Source organism: Scleropages formosus, chromosome 10, assembly GCF_900964775.1.
Source record: "Scleropages formosus chromosome 10, fSclFor1.1, whole genome shotgun sequence".
NCBI classification, from domain to species: domain Eukaryota; kingdom Metazoa; phylum Chordata; class Actinopteri; order Osteoglossiformes; family Osteoglossidae; genus Scleropages; species Scleropages formosus.
This window is the reverse complement of record NC_041815.1, coordinates 8,790,023-8,801,792: the sequence shown is the minus strand read 5'-3', so window position 1 is coordinate 8,801,792 and position 11,770 is coordinate 8,790,023. Positions and strand designations below refer to the sequence as shown.

The 11,770-nt window shown below is 39.5% G+C and overlaps 1 protein-coding gene across 1 annotated transcript; it reads left to right on the top strand.

Moving 5' to 3' along the window:
- Positions 1-1,304: 1,304 nt before the first annotated feature.
- On the top strand, positions 1,305-11,268 carry dhx40 (DEAH (Asp-Glu-Ala-His) box polypeptide 40). The gene is made up of 17 exons (XM_018758733.2): positions 1,305-1,658; positions 1,977-2,122; positions 2,351-2,470; positions 2,717-2,953; positions 3,364-3,430; positions 5,083-5,214; positions 5,438-5,537; positions 5,736-5,822; positions 6,547-6,729; positions 6,926-7,006; positions 7,310-7,467; positions 7,725-7,839; positions 8,066-8,174; positions 8,261-8,355; positions 9,281-9,350; positions 9,573-9,801; positions 10,161-11,268. The coding sequence occupies exons 1-17, from the start codon at positions 1,478-1,480 to the stop codon at positions 10,280-10,282; spliced, it is 2,232 nt and encodes a 743-aa protein (XP_018614249.1). The 5' UTR covers positions 1,305-1,477; the 3' UTR covers positions 10,283-11,268.
- The last annotated feature ends 502 nt before the right edge of the window (positions 11,269-11,770 follow it).

Genomic DNA, 11,770 nt, shown 5'->3' with positions numbered 1-11,770 from the left:
CGTCCCGTCCTGGGTGTGTCCCCTCCCCCTCCGGCCTTACGCCCTGTGTTGCCGGGTAGGCTCCGGTTCCCCGTGACCCCGTAAGGGACAAGCGGTTCTGAAAATGTGTGTGTGTGTGTTAATAATGTCCCATGGGAGAAAGTTTGGCTGCTGACTCACAAATACTTCTTAACAAACACACACACACAGTTTCAGAACCGCTTGTCCCATATGGGGTCACGGGGAACTGGAGCCTACCCAGTAACACAGGGCGTAAGGCCGGAAGGGGAGGGGACACACCCAGGACGGGACGCCAGTCCGTCGCAAGGCACCCCAAGCGGGACTCGAACCCCAGACCCACTGGAGAGCAGGACCCGGTCCAACCCACTGCACCACCGCGCCCCCCTCTTAACAAACACGGTTAAGGAAATCACTTTCAAGATTATACACAAATTCTACCCTGTCGAGCATTTCCTTATAAGATTCAAGGATGGGATTGATGTAAGTTGTTCTTTTTGCAACCTGCACCCAGAAGCGGTGCCTCACCTCTTTTGGCACTGTCGCTATGCCAGAAAGCTACTGAGAGATGTCTGGAACTTTATTATTGATAAAAAGTGTGTAAAGATTTTGCTTTGTACAATGAGTATGTACTGTTTGGATTCTTTCATTTTGATAGATGTATGGAGAAACAGGCATATATCATTAATTTATTAATCATTTTAGCTAAATATCATATACACAGGTCCAAATTTGCTCATAAAAACCTATATTTTATGTTTTTTCTTAAACAAGTTAAGCAGTACATAAACACTATTGACGAGTGTAATAATAAGAAGGCCATTAAGACTGTTTATTACTGTAATATTTTTAAGGTCTTCATGTCTGCTTATATAGCAGTGTTTTACAATTTTTAGGGGTTATTTTATATTTTGTTTTGTTTGTTAATTTTCCTAGGTTGACTGCTCTGAATTAACATTCTTTGTGTGTGTGCGTGTGTGAATTGTTAAAAAAAAGACTTCTTTTTCGTTAGCAAATTTGGACTTGTATATTGTATTTTGGGAAGATAATTAAACTGATAACATATACCTGTTTCTCATTGCGTCTGTCAAGCAAATTTGGATCTACACGTACGATATTCGGCTGAATCACTTAATCGCAAAAAAAACCTTCATTACAGCAGTACTAGCTATGTCATATGCGGAAGTATTACAATACTTAGTAAACGGAGGAAATACAACTCGATGAACTACGGAAGTACTACCCTTCGTCTGATATTGACCCGGAAGTAAAATATATTGGTAGTGACGCGTTTAAATGAAGTTATGTGTTAAAATTGAAAATGTGACGTTGCACGCTTTGTATTATGTTCTCTGTGTTGCCGCGTTTATCGATTTTTTTTATTTTATTTTATTTAATTTAACTTCATAATCTGTTGCAGGATCAGCGAAGGCGGTCTCACTGGTTTTTTAATTTGTGCTCAGCCTAGGCTTAACTAACTATGTCAAAGCAGCATAGTCATTCGCATTGCAGGCTGGATTCGCACGACACAGATGATCTGCCCATCGTTCGGCAGAGGGAGAGACTCATACAGGCAGTGAAAGCGAATTCGTTCCTGGTAGTCACTGGGGAGACTGGCAGTGGGAAGACTACCCAGCTTCCACAGTACCTGTATCAGTCAGGTAGTTCAGTCCACGAAAAAAAAATACGCAACAACACACACAGCGGTAACCTCTGACACACTTCCAAAGTGACTAAACTGTTGTCAATTTACACGATTTTCTCATTTGCTGCAAGAGTATTCTATCACACTTCAGCCTAAGTTATGGTAAATTATACCGCGATCAAAAAGTAGTGGGATTCGAACTCAACTGGGATCCGTCAGTCAGAGTGCTAAGAAACAGCCCATCCAGACATCACTGGCTGCCTCTAAGAAGCACGTGACAATTAATTATTAATATTGCATTTTTGTATGTAATTGGTCGGTTTCCTCTCCTCAGGTTTTTGTAGGCGTGGAAAAATTGGCATCACTCAGCCACGGAGGGTAGCTGCCATCACGGTGGCTCAGAGGGTGTCCCAAGAGGTGGGCTGTGATCTGGGCAGGCAGGTGGGCTACCAGGTGCGCTTTGATGACTGCACGTCCCAGGTGAGAATCCTCTAGCAGGTACATAGCAGTGTTACTGCTGATCTTGCTAATCTGACTTTAACTTCAGTGCTGGTTAGTATAGTTTCCCATTGTTTTAAGAATGGTGGAATAGGGGTGGCATGTTGTCTGCCCCAAAAATGCTGGAGCCAGAGGAAAATTGCAGCAGTTCTCCCAGTCAGTGTTGCAAACATTGCTTGTGTTTATTTCTGTGTGTTTTCTGTTTCCTAGGACACAGTCATTAAATACATGACGGATGGTTGCTTGCTGAGGGAAATTTTGGCGGATTCTGATTTGAAGCAGTACAGTGTGGTGATTCTTGACGAAGTCCATGAAAGGAGCTTAAATACAGTGAGTTTGAGTGTGCTAAACTTATTATAACACTATAAAGGATCAGTATCAATAAATTATCCATATGCATTGTATTAACAAATTCTCTGGTATAGACTGCTTTGTATTCTTTTTTTTTTTTTTTTTTAAACTGCTCAGCATTTTGTTGTTTGGCTTTGAAAGGCATAAGTAAAAAATATTTGGTCTGCTCGTTTTGAAGCTATATTTTTGCACAGGTCTGTAGTAACAATATTTCTGTTTTTGTAGGACATCCTGCTGGGGCTTCTGAAGAGGCAGCTACTCCAGTCTCAAGGGGGGTCGTCGAGCCGCTCAAAACCCCTAAAGTTGGTGGTGATGTCCGCTACGTTGGAGACAGATAAACTCTCAGCCTTTCTGGGGGATTGCCCAGTCTTTGCCATCCCTGGTCGCACATTCTCTGTAGCTGAGAGATTCTGCAACTTCATTGGCCCCAAAGATATGGACAGTTCTGTCTATGTGAAAGAGGTGTGGTGATTCTCAAAATATTTGTTATTTGCTCGGCTGATTAAGTTTCTCTCAAATGAGGATTGCTTTCCTTTTAATCCCGGAGGTAAAATTCCAGCAAAATCAAAACTGGAAAAAGAATAGTGATGATACTGATCTAAATTAATTAATGCGCTTCATTAAAATATTTTAGCACCACATCAGATACATCTTGAAATCGATTTAAAAAATAGTATTTAATTGTGAATCTTCTTGTCTTGAAACATTTTAAAGAAAATTCCTAATACCTATATTGAATTTGGTTAAAGACTGCAAATTTTTAGAAAATTTTGTTCACATACCATGTTTTCATTGTTTTCTTAAGGGCTCTTCTGAACACTGACCTCTTTGGCATATGGTTAAATTAGCCTCTGTTTATTATACTTTTTCAGGTTGTAAAGGTGGCACTAGAGGTACACACATGTGAGCCTGCAGGAGACATTCTTGTGTTTCTCACTGGTAAGCCATCACATTACACTTCTTATTGTAGTCCTTTGAGTTGGTTCTTTGAGTTTGGTTCATGTGGGTACAGATTGTTAAAGACCAGCATAAAAACACAAACCTATGAAGTTGAGAAAACCAGTGCTTGACACTGCTTTTAAAGAAGGCCCCAATCCTGTGCCATGTGCTCTTTGTATCTCCTCAGTTGTTCAAGTTCTTCCCTATTAATTTTAATGAAAGTTTAAAAAATATTTAAGTATTACATAGAAAATGTATTGTTATGGTTGACACGATGGTGCACCTAGGGCACTGGTTCTTAATGGGGGGGGTCGCAAATTGTTTCCAAGAAAAAAGCACAGAGACAGGTTATCATTTGGGTACTCAGTGTATTTTATTGCTTTTCAATTATAATGTGCATAAAAATGAAAAACCTATAAAATTCTATGTAAAAATCTCTTCATTATTTAAAAAATATAATTTAAAAAATATTTAAAAATAATTATAATTAAAAACGCGTTCCTTCTCCCTCTGCATTTTCTTTCTGAGTTGGAGAGGCGGAGCTTAAGCCCACCTTTTATGTATAGCTGGCAGTGTAGACACGAGTCAGAATGTCAGAGATACCAGTCGAACTAATCCATGGTGATAAGTTGGTATGGATAAGTTCATCACACACGCTAAAAGGAGTTGTGGCGACGGTCCCTCGTCAGCACCTCCAGCTAAAAAGTCTATAGCTCTTGCTCTCTGCCTTCGTTTTGGTTGACTGTGATGACTGAATATCCTCAGTTGTCTGATGCCGCCGTTAAATTGCTGTTTCCATTCGCCTCAACTTATTTGTGCGAGGCCGGGTTTTCAAAATTGATTGCGTTGAAAACAAAATACCGAAATCGCCTGCAGGTGGAGGATGATCTCAGGCTTGCACTGTCCAACATTGAACCGCACATTGTGCTTCTTTGTGAAAAGAAGCAAGCGCAGATCTCCCACTAATTTTTAATGGCATGGCTAGCAAAACGCACACTAAATCCCAGTTTGCATATCACATTACATTACACGTAATGTTACAAATTAGTTCTATATTGTTCAAGAACATTTTTGATAAATTAAGGGCGTGTTCCACTATGTCCTTTTATATAGTTTTAAAAGAAAAACAAAAACATAAAAGTTAAAGTAAAAAAAAAAGTACACAAAATCAAAAAAAATTATCTATCTATCTAGTCATGGGGGGGGCTTTAGTTCCAAATGGTTGAGAACCACTGACCTAGGGTATAGTAGACAGCATGAGATTGATCTCCACTCAGTGTGTGTGGAGTTTGCACATTCTCCCCATATCTGTGTGGGTGTCCTCCCACAGTCCCAAAACATTTGGCAGGTCAGGTGAATTGGTGACTCTAAATTGCCTTTTGTGTGTGAATGGGTGAGTGTGTGCCTGCATGTGTGGCTACCCTGTAATGGACTGGCATCCTGTCCAGGGTGTACCTCCCCTCAGTCTTGCTTCAATGTTTTTAGGATAGGCTTCGGTTCACTGTGACCCTTCTCAGGACAAGCAGTTACTGAAATTGGCTAGATGGATGGATATTTTAGTAGAGCAGTGTTTTAGGCCTATACTGGATCCTCTTTTTCAGTGTCTGAAGTAGTGGCAAAATGTTAACAAATTGCTATCTTTTTGTTGGCAGGACAGTCTGAAATTGAGAAAGCCTGCGACATGTTATATGATAAGGCAGAGTCCATAGACTACCGTTATGATGTTCATGATCACTCTGTTGAAGGCCTTCTGATCTTGCCTTTGTATGGATCAATGCCAACCGGTAAGGATTCAAATAATCTGTGGTCCTCTTACTAGAAGGAACAATTGTCTTGTTAGATAAGCATGACAGATGACCTACTGGGATTCATGGAAGTTCTAAAAATAATTTTTTCTTTGACGTGTTTTGGATAGCTTGCTTCAAATGTTTTAATTATGCTGCACAAAAATCACATGCTTTTTAATTTTACTGTTGTCCTTATACTGGAAAACATGACTTCTCACAGACCAGCAAAGGATGATCTTTCAGCCTCCACCAGTTGGTGTGAGAAAGTGTGTGGTGGCCACCAATATTGCAGCTACATCCCTGACCATCAGGGGAATCAGGTGAATGACATGATGTATGGGGACAAGATCATTTGTGTGACTGGTGTGGAAATACCTTGAATTATAGCAAAGCACTCTGAAGCTGGACTTCAAGTATATATGTTTTTATTTAACGGAGCACTGTGAATGATGATGTCTTTGTGAAGAGCAGTTGTACATGTGCTGCACAGCTATATTAACTGTAACGTTATGTCATAGGTATATTGTTGACAGTGGCTTTGTGAAGCAACTGAACCATAACTCCAGAGTGGGCCTGGACATTTTGGAGGTGGTACCCATTTCAAAGTATGTTTCTAAAGCTCTCTCCTAATGTTCTCTGCATAGTTCATCTGACAACCACCTGTTACAGACTTTGGTTGCATTCACATCTGTTCAGGATGAAAGAATATGTATTGTCCTTTTGTCTTAACATCCATGTTCTACAATTCAAAGTCCTAGATTTGTTAAATCTGAACATTGTTCAGAAATAATTTAAAGAATTTTGTACAGTTTACTTTTTAAAAATATTTAGTGGGTACATTTTGTACATTTCAGACAAAACCGTGAATTGCACAACAACGTGACAGAGCCTGTACTGTGAAAGTTGCTGTATTATGAGTTTTGTGGGGAAAATCTGATGTTGTGATTGAATGCATAAAATGAATTTGTGTGTCTGACTCTGCTAAAACATGCCTGAATCTAAGGTGTCTGTATTAACATTGTCATCTGTTTCAAGGTAGCTTTAAATCTGTAAATGATTTCTATATATATTTATTTAAATTATTCTGTAATTATTATAGATGTCTATTTTTTACCATATTGACTGAAGTACAGAGCAGTAACAATGGTGTTCAATTAGATGGGGTTTACTTTTACTGCATCATTGGTCACATGTTCAGAAGGAGAAACTCCAAGATTAGCAATGACAGAACAGCACATTCACTTCTTATATTATGCACTGTAGCATCATTGTACTGCAGATTAATACTTTACCTTAACCTTCTGCTGTCACTTTGGTGTAACTTTGCAGGAGTGAGGCACAGCAGAGAGCTGGCAGGGCTGGGAGAACCTCATCTGGAAAATGTTTCAGAATATATAGCAGGGAATTCTGGGATAAATGCATGCCAGATTACACCATTCCTGAAGTCCAGAGGACCAGCTTGACTGCAGTCATCCTTACCCTTAAGTGTTTAGGGGTTCATGATGTCATCAGGTAGACTTATTTTTTTACTAAAAATGTATGATTCACACTCTGTCCTGAACGTGATTGAATAAATTCATAATTTTATTCTTTAGATGTCTGAAATCAAGAGTTGAAAATGTGTATTTTATCCATTGCTGGTTTTTAGTGTTTCACTGTTTTTAATGTAGATTAGAGGGTCACGAGTTCTGCATCTTTCCCTTTTTAGATTCCCTTACTTGGACCGCCCAGAAGAGAAGTTTATCTTGGTTGCTTTGAAACAGTTATACCAATGTGATGCCATTGATAGGTGAACTTCATTGATTTCTTGCTTTCCATGATATATACAGAGTACTCACTGTATCTACTGGAGGTGTCACTGTTACATGTGACATCTTACTTTAATATAAAACCTAGGTAATGAACCCCTGTTTAATAACTCTGCAGTGAGCACCAGCTACAACAGTTGATAAATTATTGTTGTACTTTGTGCCCCAAGGCTGAATTTTAGCTGAAATGCCTCAATCACATGATTTGTAATATTGTGCTTTTAATTTGTATTGTACTGTACTGTAAGCACATCCTGATTTACCACGTCTTGCTGTTCTTGTAGGAAAGGTCATGTGACCGGACTAGGCCGGCTGATGGTGGAGTTTCCACTGCCCCCCGGGCTTACACGAGCACTGCTGAAGGCAGCTTCTCTGGGCTGTGAGGAAATGCTTCTCCCTGTGGCTGCCATGCTGTCTGTAGAGAACATCTTCATTCGGCCAGGTGATATCGAGTACTAATATTGGTACAAGATCGGTATTGGCTATCAACATGTGAAAAGCAGATTTTTCTTTTTTTAATATCAAGTTATTTAACATAGTGTTGATTGAGGGTCAAAAGAGATCTAGTTATTATAGTTGATTATTAGAGAGTAGAACCTGGTAAATGAGTTCAGCAATGTAATAATATGCAAGTACTTCATGGTGTAATTCAGTGTGAATTTATATTGTTAAAGTCAGTCCCTGGGGTCCCATCTGCAGGTCAGCCAGAGAAGCAGCAGAAGTCTGAGCAGAAGCATAAGCAGCTGGCTGCGCAGGCCGGAGGCTCCAATGATTTTGCTATGTTGCTGAGTGTGTTTGAAAGGTGTAGAGCCAGGTATTGGATAACTTCTGTCTACCTTTGAACAGCTGAAGGCCTCTGATACAGGTTTTCCTCTCTTGTGTTCTATGCAAGTACCACTCCTATTATTATAATGGTGGATTTAGAATAGGGTAATCCTAACGTTCAAAGATATGTTATATTTATGTTTATTTAACCCATACAGATATGAGAGCTTGTTCTCTAATGACCTGAATATCTGTGTATGTTTTCTGCTCTGCAGTGACACTCCATCTGCATGGTGTAAAGACCACTGGATCCACTGGAGGGCGATGAAGTCTGGATTCAGTGTTGAGAAACAGCTGAGAGACATTCTCTTTCGACTCAAACAGGTGACTACAAGTTTCCTGCCTATGCAGGAACCTTTTTTACATTAACTTCTTTGGTTGGTCTTATTTTATTTTCTTATTTTCTACAGCAACCAGATTTCCCAGTAGAGCAGTTTGACTGCAGTAAAAGTGAACTCCTGCGGAGATGTTTATGCGCTGGATACTTTGCTAATGTGGCCAGAAGGTAAATCTAGAAGGTTCATTGCAACATGTAGTGCTATTGGAGTAACTAAAAGATGATACGAGGTAGCAGTCTTGGAACAGATCAGTTGTGCCAACTTCTCCATCCACTTCTTACCCTAGTATGTGATGCAGTTGTAACTTTTAGCATGACTTGAGAATTAAATGTCATTTCAAGGCCTATGTTTTTTTTTTTTTTTTTACAGTTAAGGTAGAAAGTAGTTTACTTCATTAGTCATGTTTAACTGTATAGTCATCCCTTGCTTAATAGGGTTAATTTGTTGTGAAATCACCCCGTTGAGTAAATTCCTGTTGTAAGTGGATCGAATTACCATTATTTCTTGTAGGAAAAGCATTTAATCAGTCCCTGGGTAAAAAATGTGTCACCTACAATTAATCAGAAACCAAAATGAAAGGTATTCTGCATGAGAAAGATAGTACCAATGTATTTTATTAATTTGTAACAAAAGGATAATTTATAATTTTTGTAATTTTTGTCTTCATTCACTTCCTCCTTAACAACTGTTTGTCCAGTGCAATATCATGGTGCTCTGCAGTCTAGCTTGCAAGTACAGGGTGTGAGACATACTAGACGGTATGCTGAGCAAGAGACATTTTGATAAACTGGCTGACAGACATTTATAATATTTAAGAAATATCTCCAAGACCTCTGATGTTGGTCACTCTGGAAAAACATAGAGACTATACTGTTAGAGGTGCTGTTTAGTGTTACTAAAAATGTTTGATGTCACATGATTTTCATTTGATTACAAGATTGATTTATTTATATTAGCGTAAGGGTATTCATCTTTTTGTTTCCACGTTGTGCTGTACACTGCTCATTACTGCCATCCAAAACATGCCATGGCCTTCAGTTTCATAGCAGAGCAAAGTCCTGACTCGTGTCACTATTCGTTTTTCCCTTGTAGGTCGGTAGGAAGAACATTCCGTACAATGGACGGACATGGATCAGTCGTCCACATTCATCCTTCATCAGCAGTAAGAAACACTGAACTTCATCACCTACCTTGGCTGATATTAGAAAAATTAATGCAATGTGTAGTAGTCCTTGCTGTGCTGCTTGCATATCTCTCAGACATGAACTGCACCCTTTCTAGTACGTGTCTGTTTAGCAGTGTGCATCATACAGGTGGAATTTACTGCACTAGTTTGTGAATGTGATGCTTCCATGGCTCCAACCAATCTGGAATGTCTTGCAAGTTGTTTGAACAGGAGACCCAGCTGGATTGGATCCTTTTCCACGATGTCCTGGCCACCTCTCGTGTGTATGTGAGGACAGTGTGCCCCATCCGCTATGAGTGGGTAAAGGACCTGTTGCCTAAGCTGCATGAGGTTGAGGCCCACGAGTTGAGCAGTGTGGCCCGGGAGGAGGTAACTGACGAAGAGGTGGCCAAATGGGAGACGAAGGAAGCTACCAAACGGCACCAAGGTGAGGGTTTCTGAGTGGTTATTAGAGTTCATGAGTTGCCTGCTGGGTGCATCACATATCTAGCACAGTGGTGTTTAAAGAACCATAGTTAGGTGGTGTTTGCTTACTTGATGCTTTTAATAGATCTTATACCTTGAAAAGGCTACAGAATGCATTTAGACACAATTTGCTCATTTTCACTTTTATACTGTTTCATGTAATTTCTGCAGTTTTTTTGTTCTCATTTTCTTGGTTTCAAAGAAGAGATGTTGAAGTTTTTGATGTAAATCATTCTTTACGTTATATTTAAATGGTATTGGAAATGACACACTGCAGTGCTACTCTGAAGCCTTAAAGTTTATCTTATCTCTTTCCCCCAGAGGAGGCTGTGGAAGAGGCACTGAAGAAGCTGGAGCGACGGAACAGCGAAGACTCTGTGTTGGCAGCGCGCTCACGTTACCTGCAGCGGAAGCAAGAACGCAAGCTGGGCAAAGTGCCCTGACTGCCACTGTGGACAACTGCGAAAAGACAAGGCACCATCTCTGTGGATCACATGAGGGCCCTGGGTTGCCCCACTCTGCAGCGCATACTCCAGCAAGCGCTCTGCGTAATGTTGCAGATTGGCACTAGTTACGTGGAATCTGTTGGTGGTAATCAGTGTTGACAGTGGGCACAACAGCTTATCACTGCAACGTTCTTGTGTGCCACAAGGACGTAGATCATGTATTCTGCCCAGTACCCTGGATGGCTGCAGTCACTTTTGCAGGGGTTCCATCTCCTCTGCAACACCCAATAACAGAGAAACCGTTACATCTCAGTGCTTTAAGCGCTCAGGCAGAAGAAACTATTGTCAAGGATTGAACAGTTCTGTAATAAATGGTTAACCTGGTTAATTACTAGATTTTTTACTGTTTACATATTGATTAGGGTTATCTAATTTATTTAAATGTCTCTTGAGGGTGAATTACAGCATTTACTTTAAATTGTTTCATATTGGAGCTATTTCATTAAAATTTCTGAAGTGTTAATATGTCAGATATTTTAAATTGCCCACAGCATTTTTTTAAAATTCATTTTTTGTTTTGGGGCCCTGGTGCTGTCTTATTTTTTTAACAAAACTGTTAAACATATGTAGGTTCCATAAAGGAAGGATTTTCTGGACTTGTGTATATACCACACTATAAAAATGAAATGTTTTAGTAGAAAAGTTACATTTTCACCATGCTTTTCTTTTTGCAAATCATAAGCCCATCCACCATATTTAACAGACATCAGATATAGTAGGGGATTAATGAATACTTCACATTCCTCTGTGCAATGACACCAGCTAGTTTAATAGTTCATGATTACCATGCTGATTAGTAGGCTATTTGATCATGTCTCTTAAGAATAAGGGTCAGCAACGGCAGTAAAGTTTTTTGTTTTTTTTTTTTTTCCTCCTCTGTACCTAAAAACTATGATGATTATATACACATAATCTTCAATGACAATTTTTTACACTAGTTACGTAACATGGCTGTTAAGCTGTAGTGATTCAGACCAGTAAAAAACTGAATTAATAAAAATGTATTGATTGCACAGATTTTTTTTTTTTTTTTGCTTTTACTCAAAAGTACTTTTATTTTTAAATTACTTTTAATACTCCACCCACCTTAAGTAATTTTAAGTCGTAAAATAGGCTTTTTATGAGATAGCATAATTAGCAAGCGCTCCTCTGGTCCACTGACTGAACTCTTCATTTGGCCGGTAGTTGACTTCGGGTAAACTCAGTTTACCTTATTTCCCAGAACGTTGTCATAAAAAGGTTTTTCCACACATGAAGCCCGAAATGTTCCTTACCTGAGTGGAACATTTCTAATAAATGTTTTGTTTATGAAAAGATTTTTTTCCCTCTCAGACCGATCGGTGTGGCTTTTGTGACCCCAGAATACGCCTCACTGTCGTCCAGAACGCCCAACAGCCATCAGAGAGCGAACGGGACCGCGCTCTA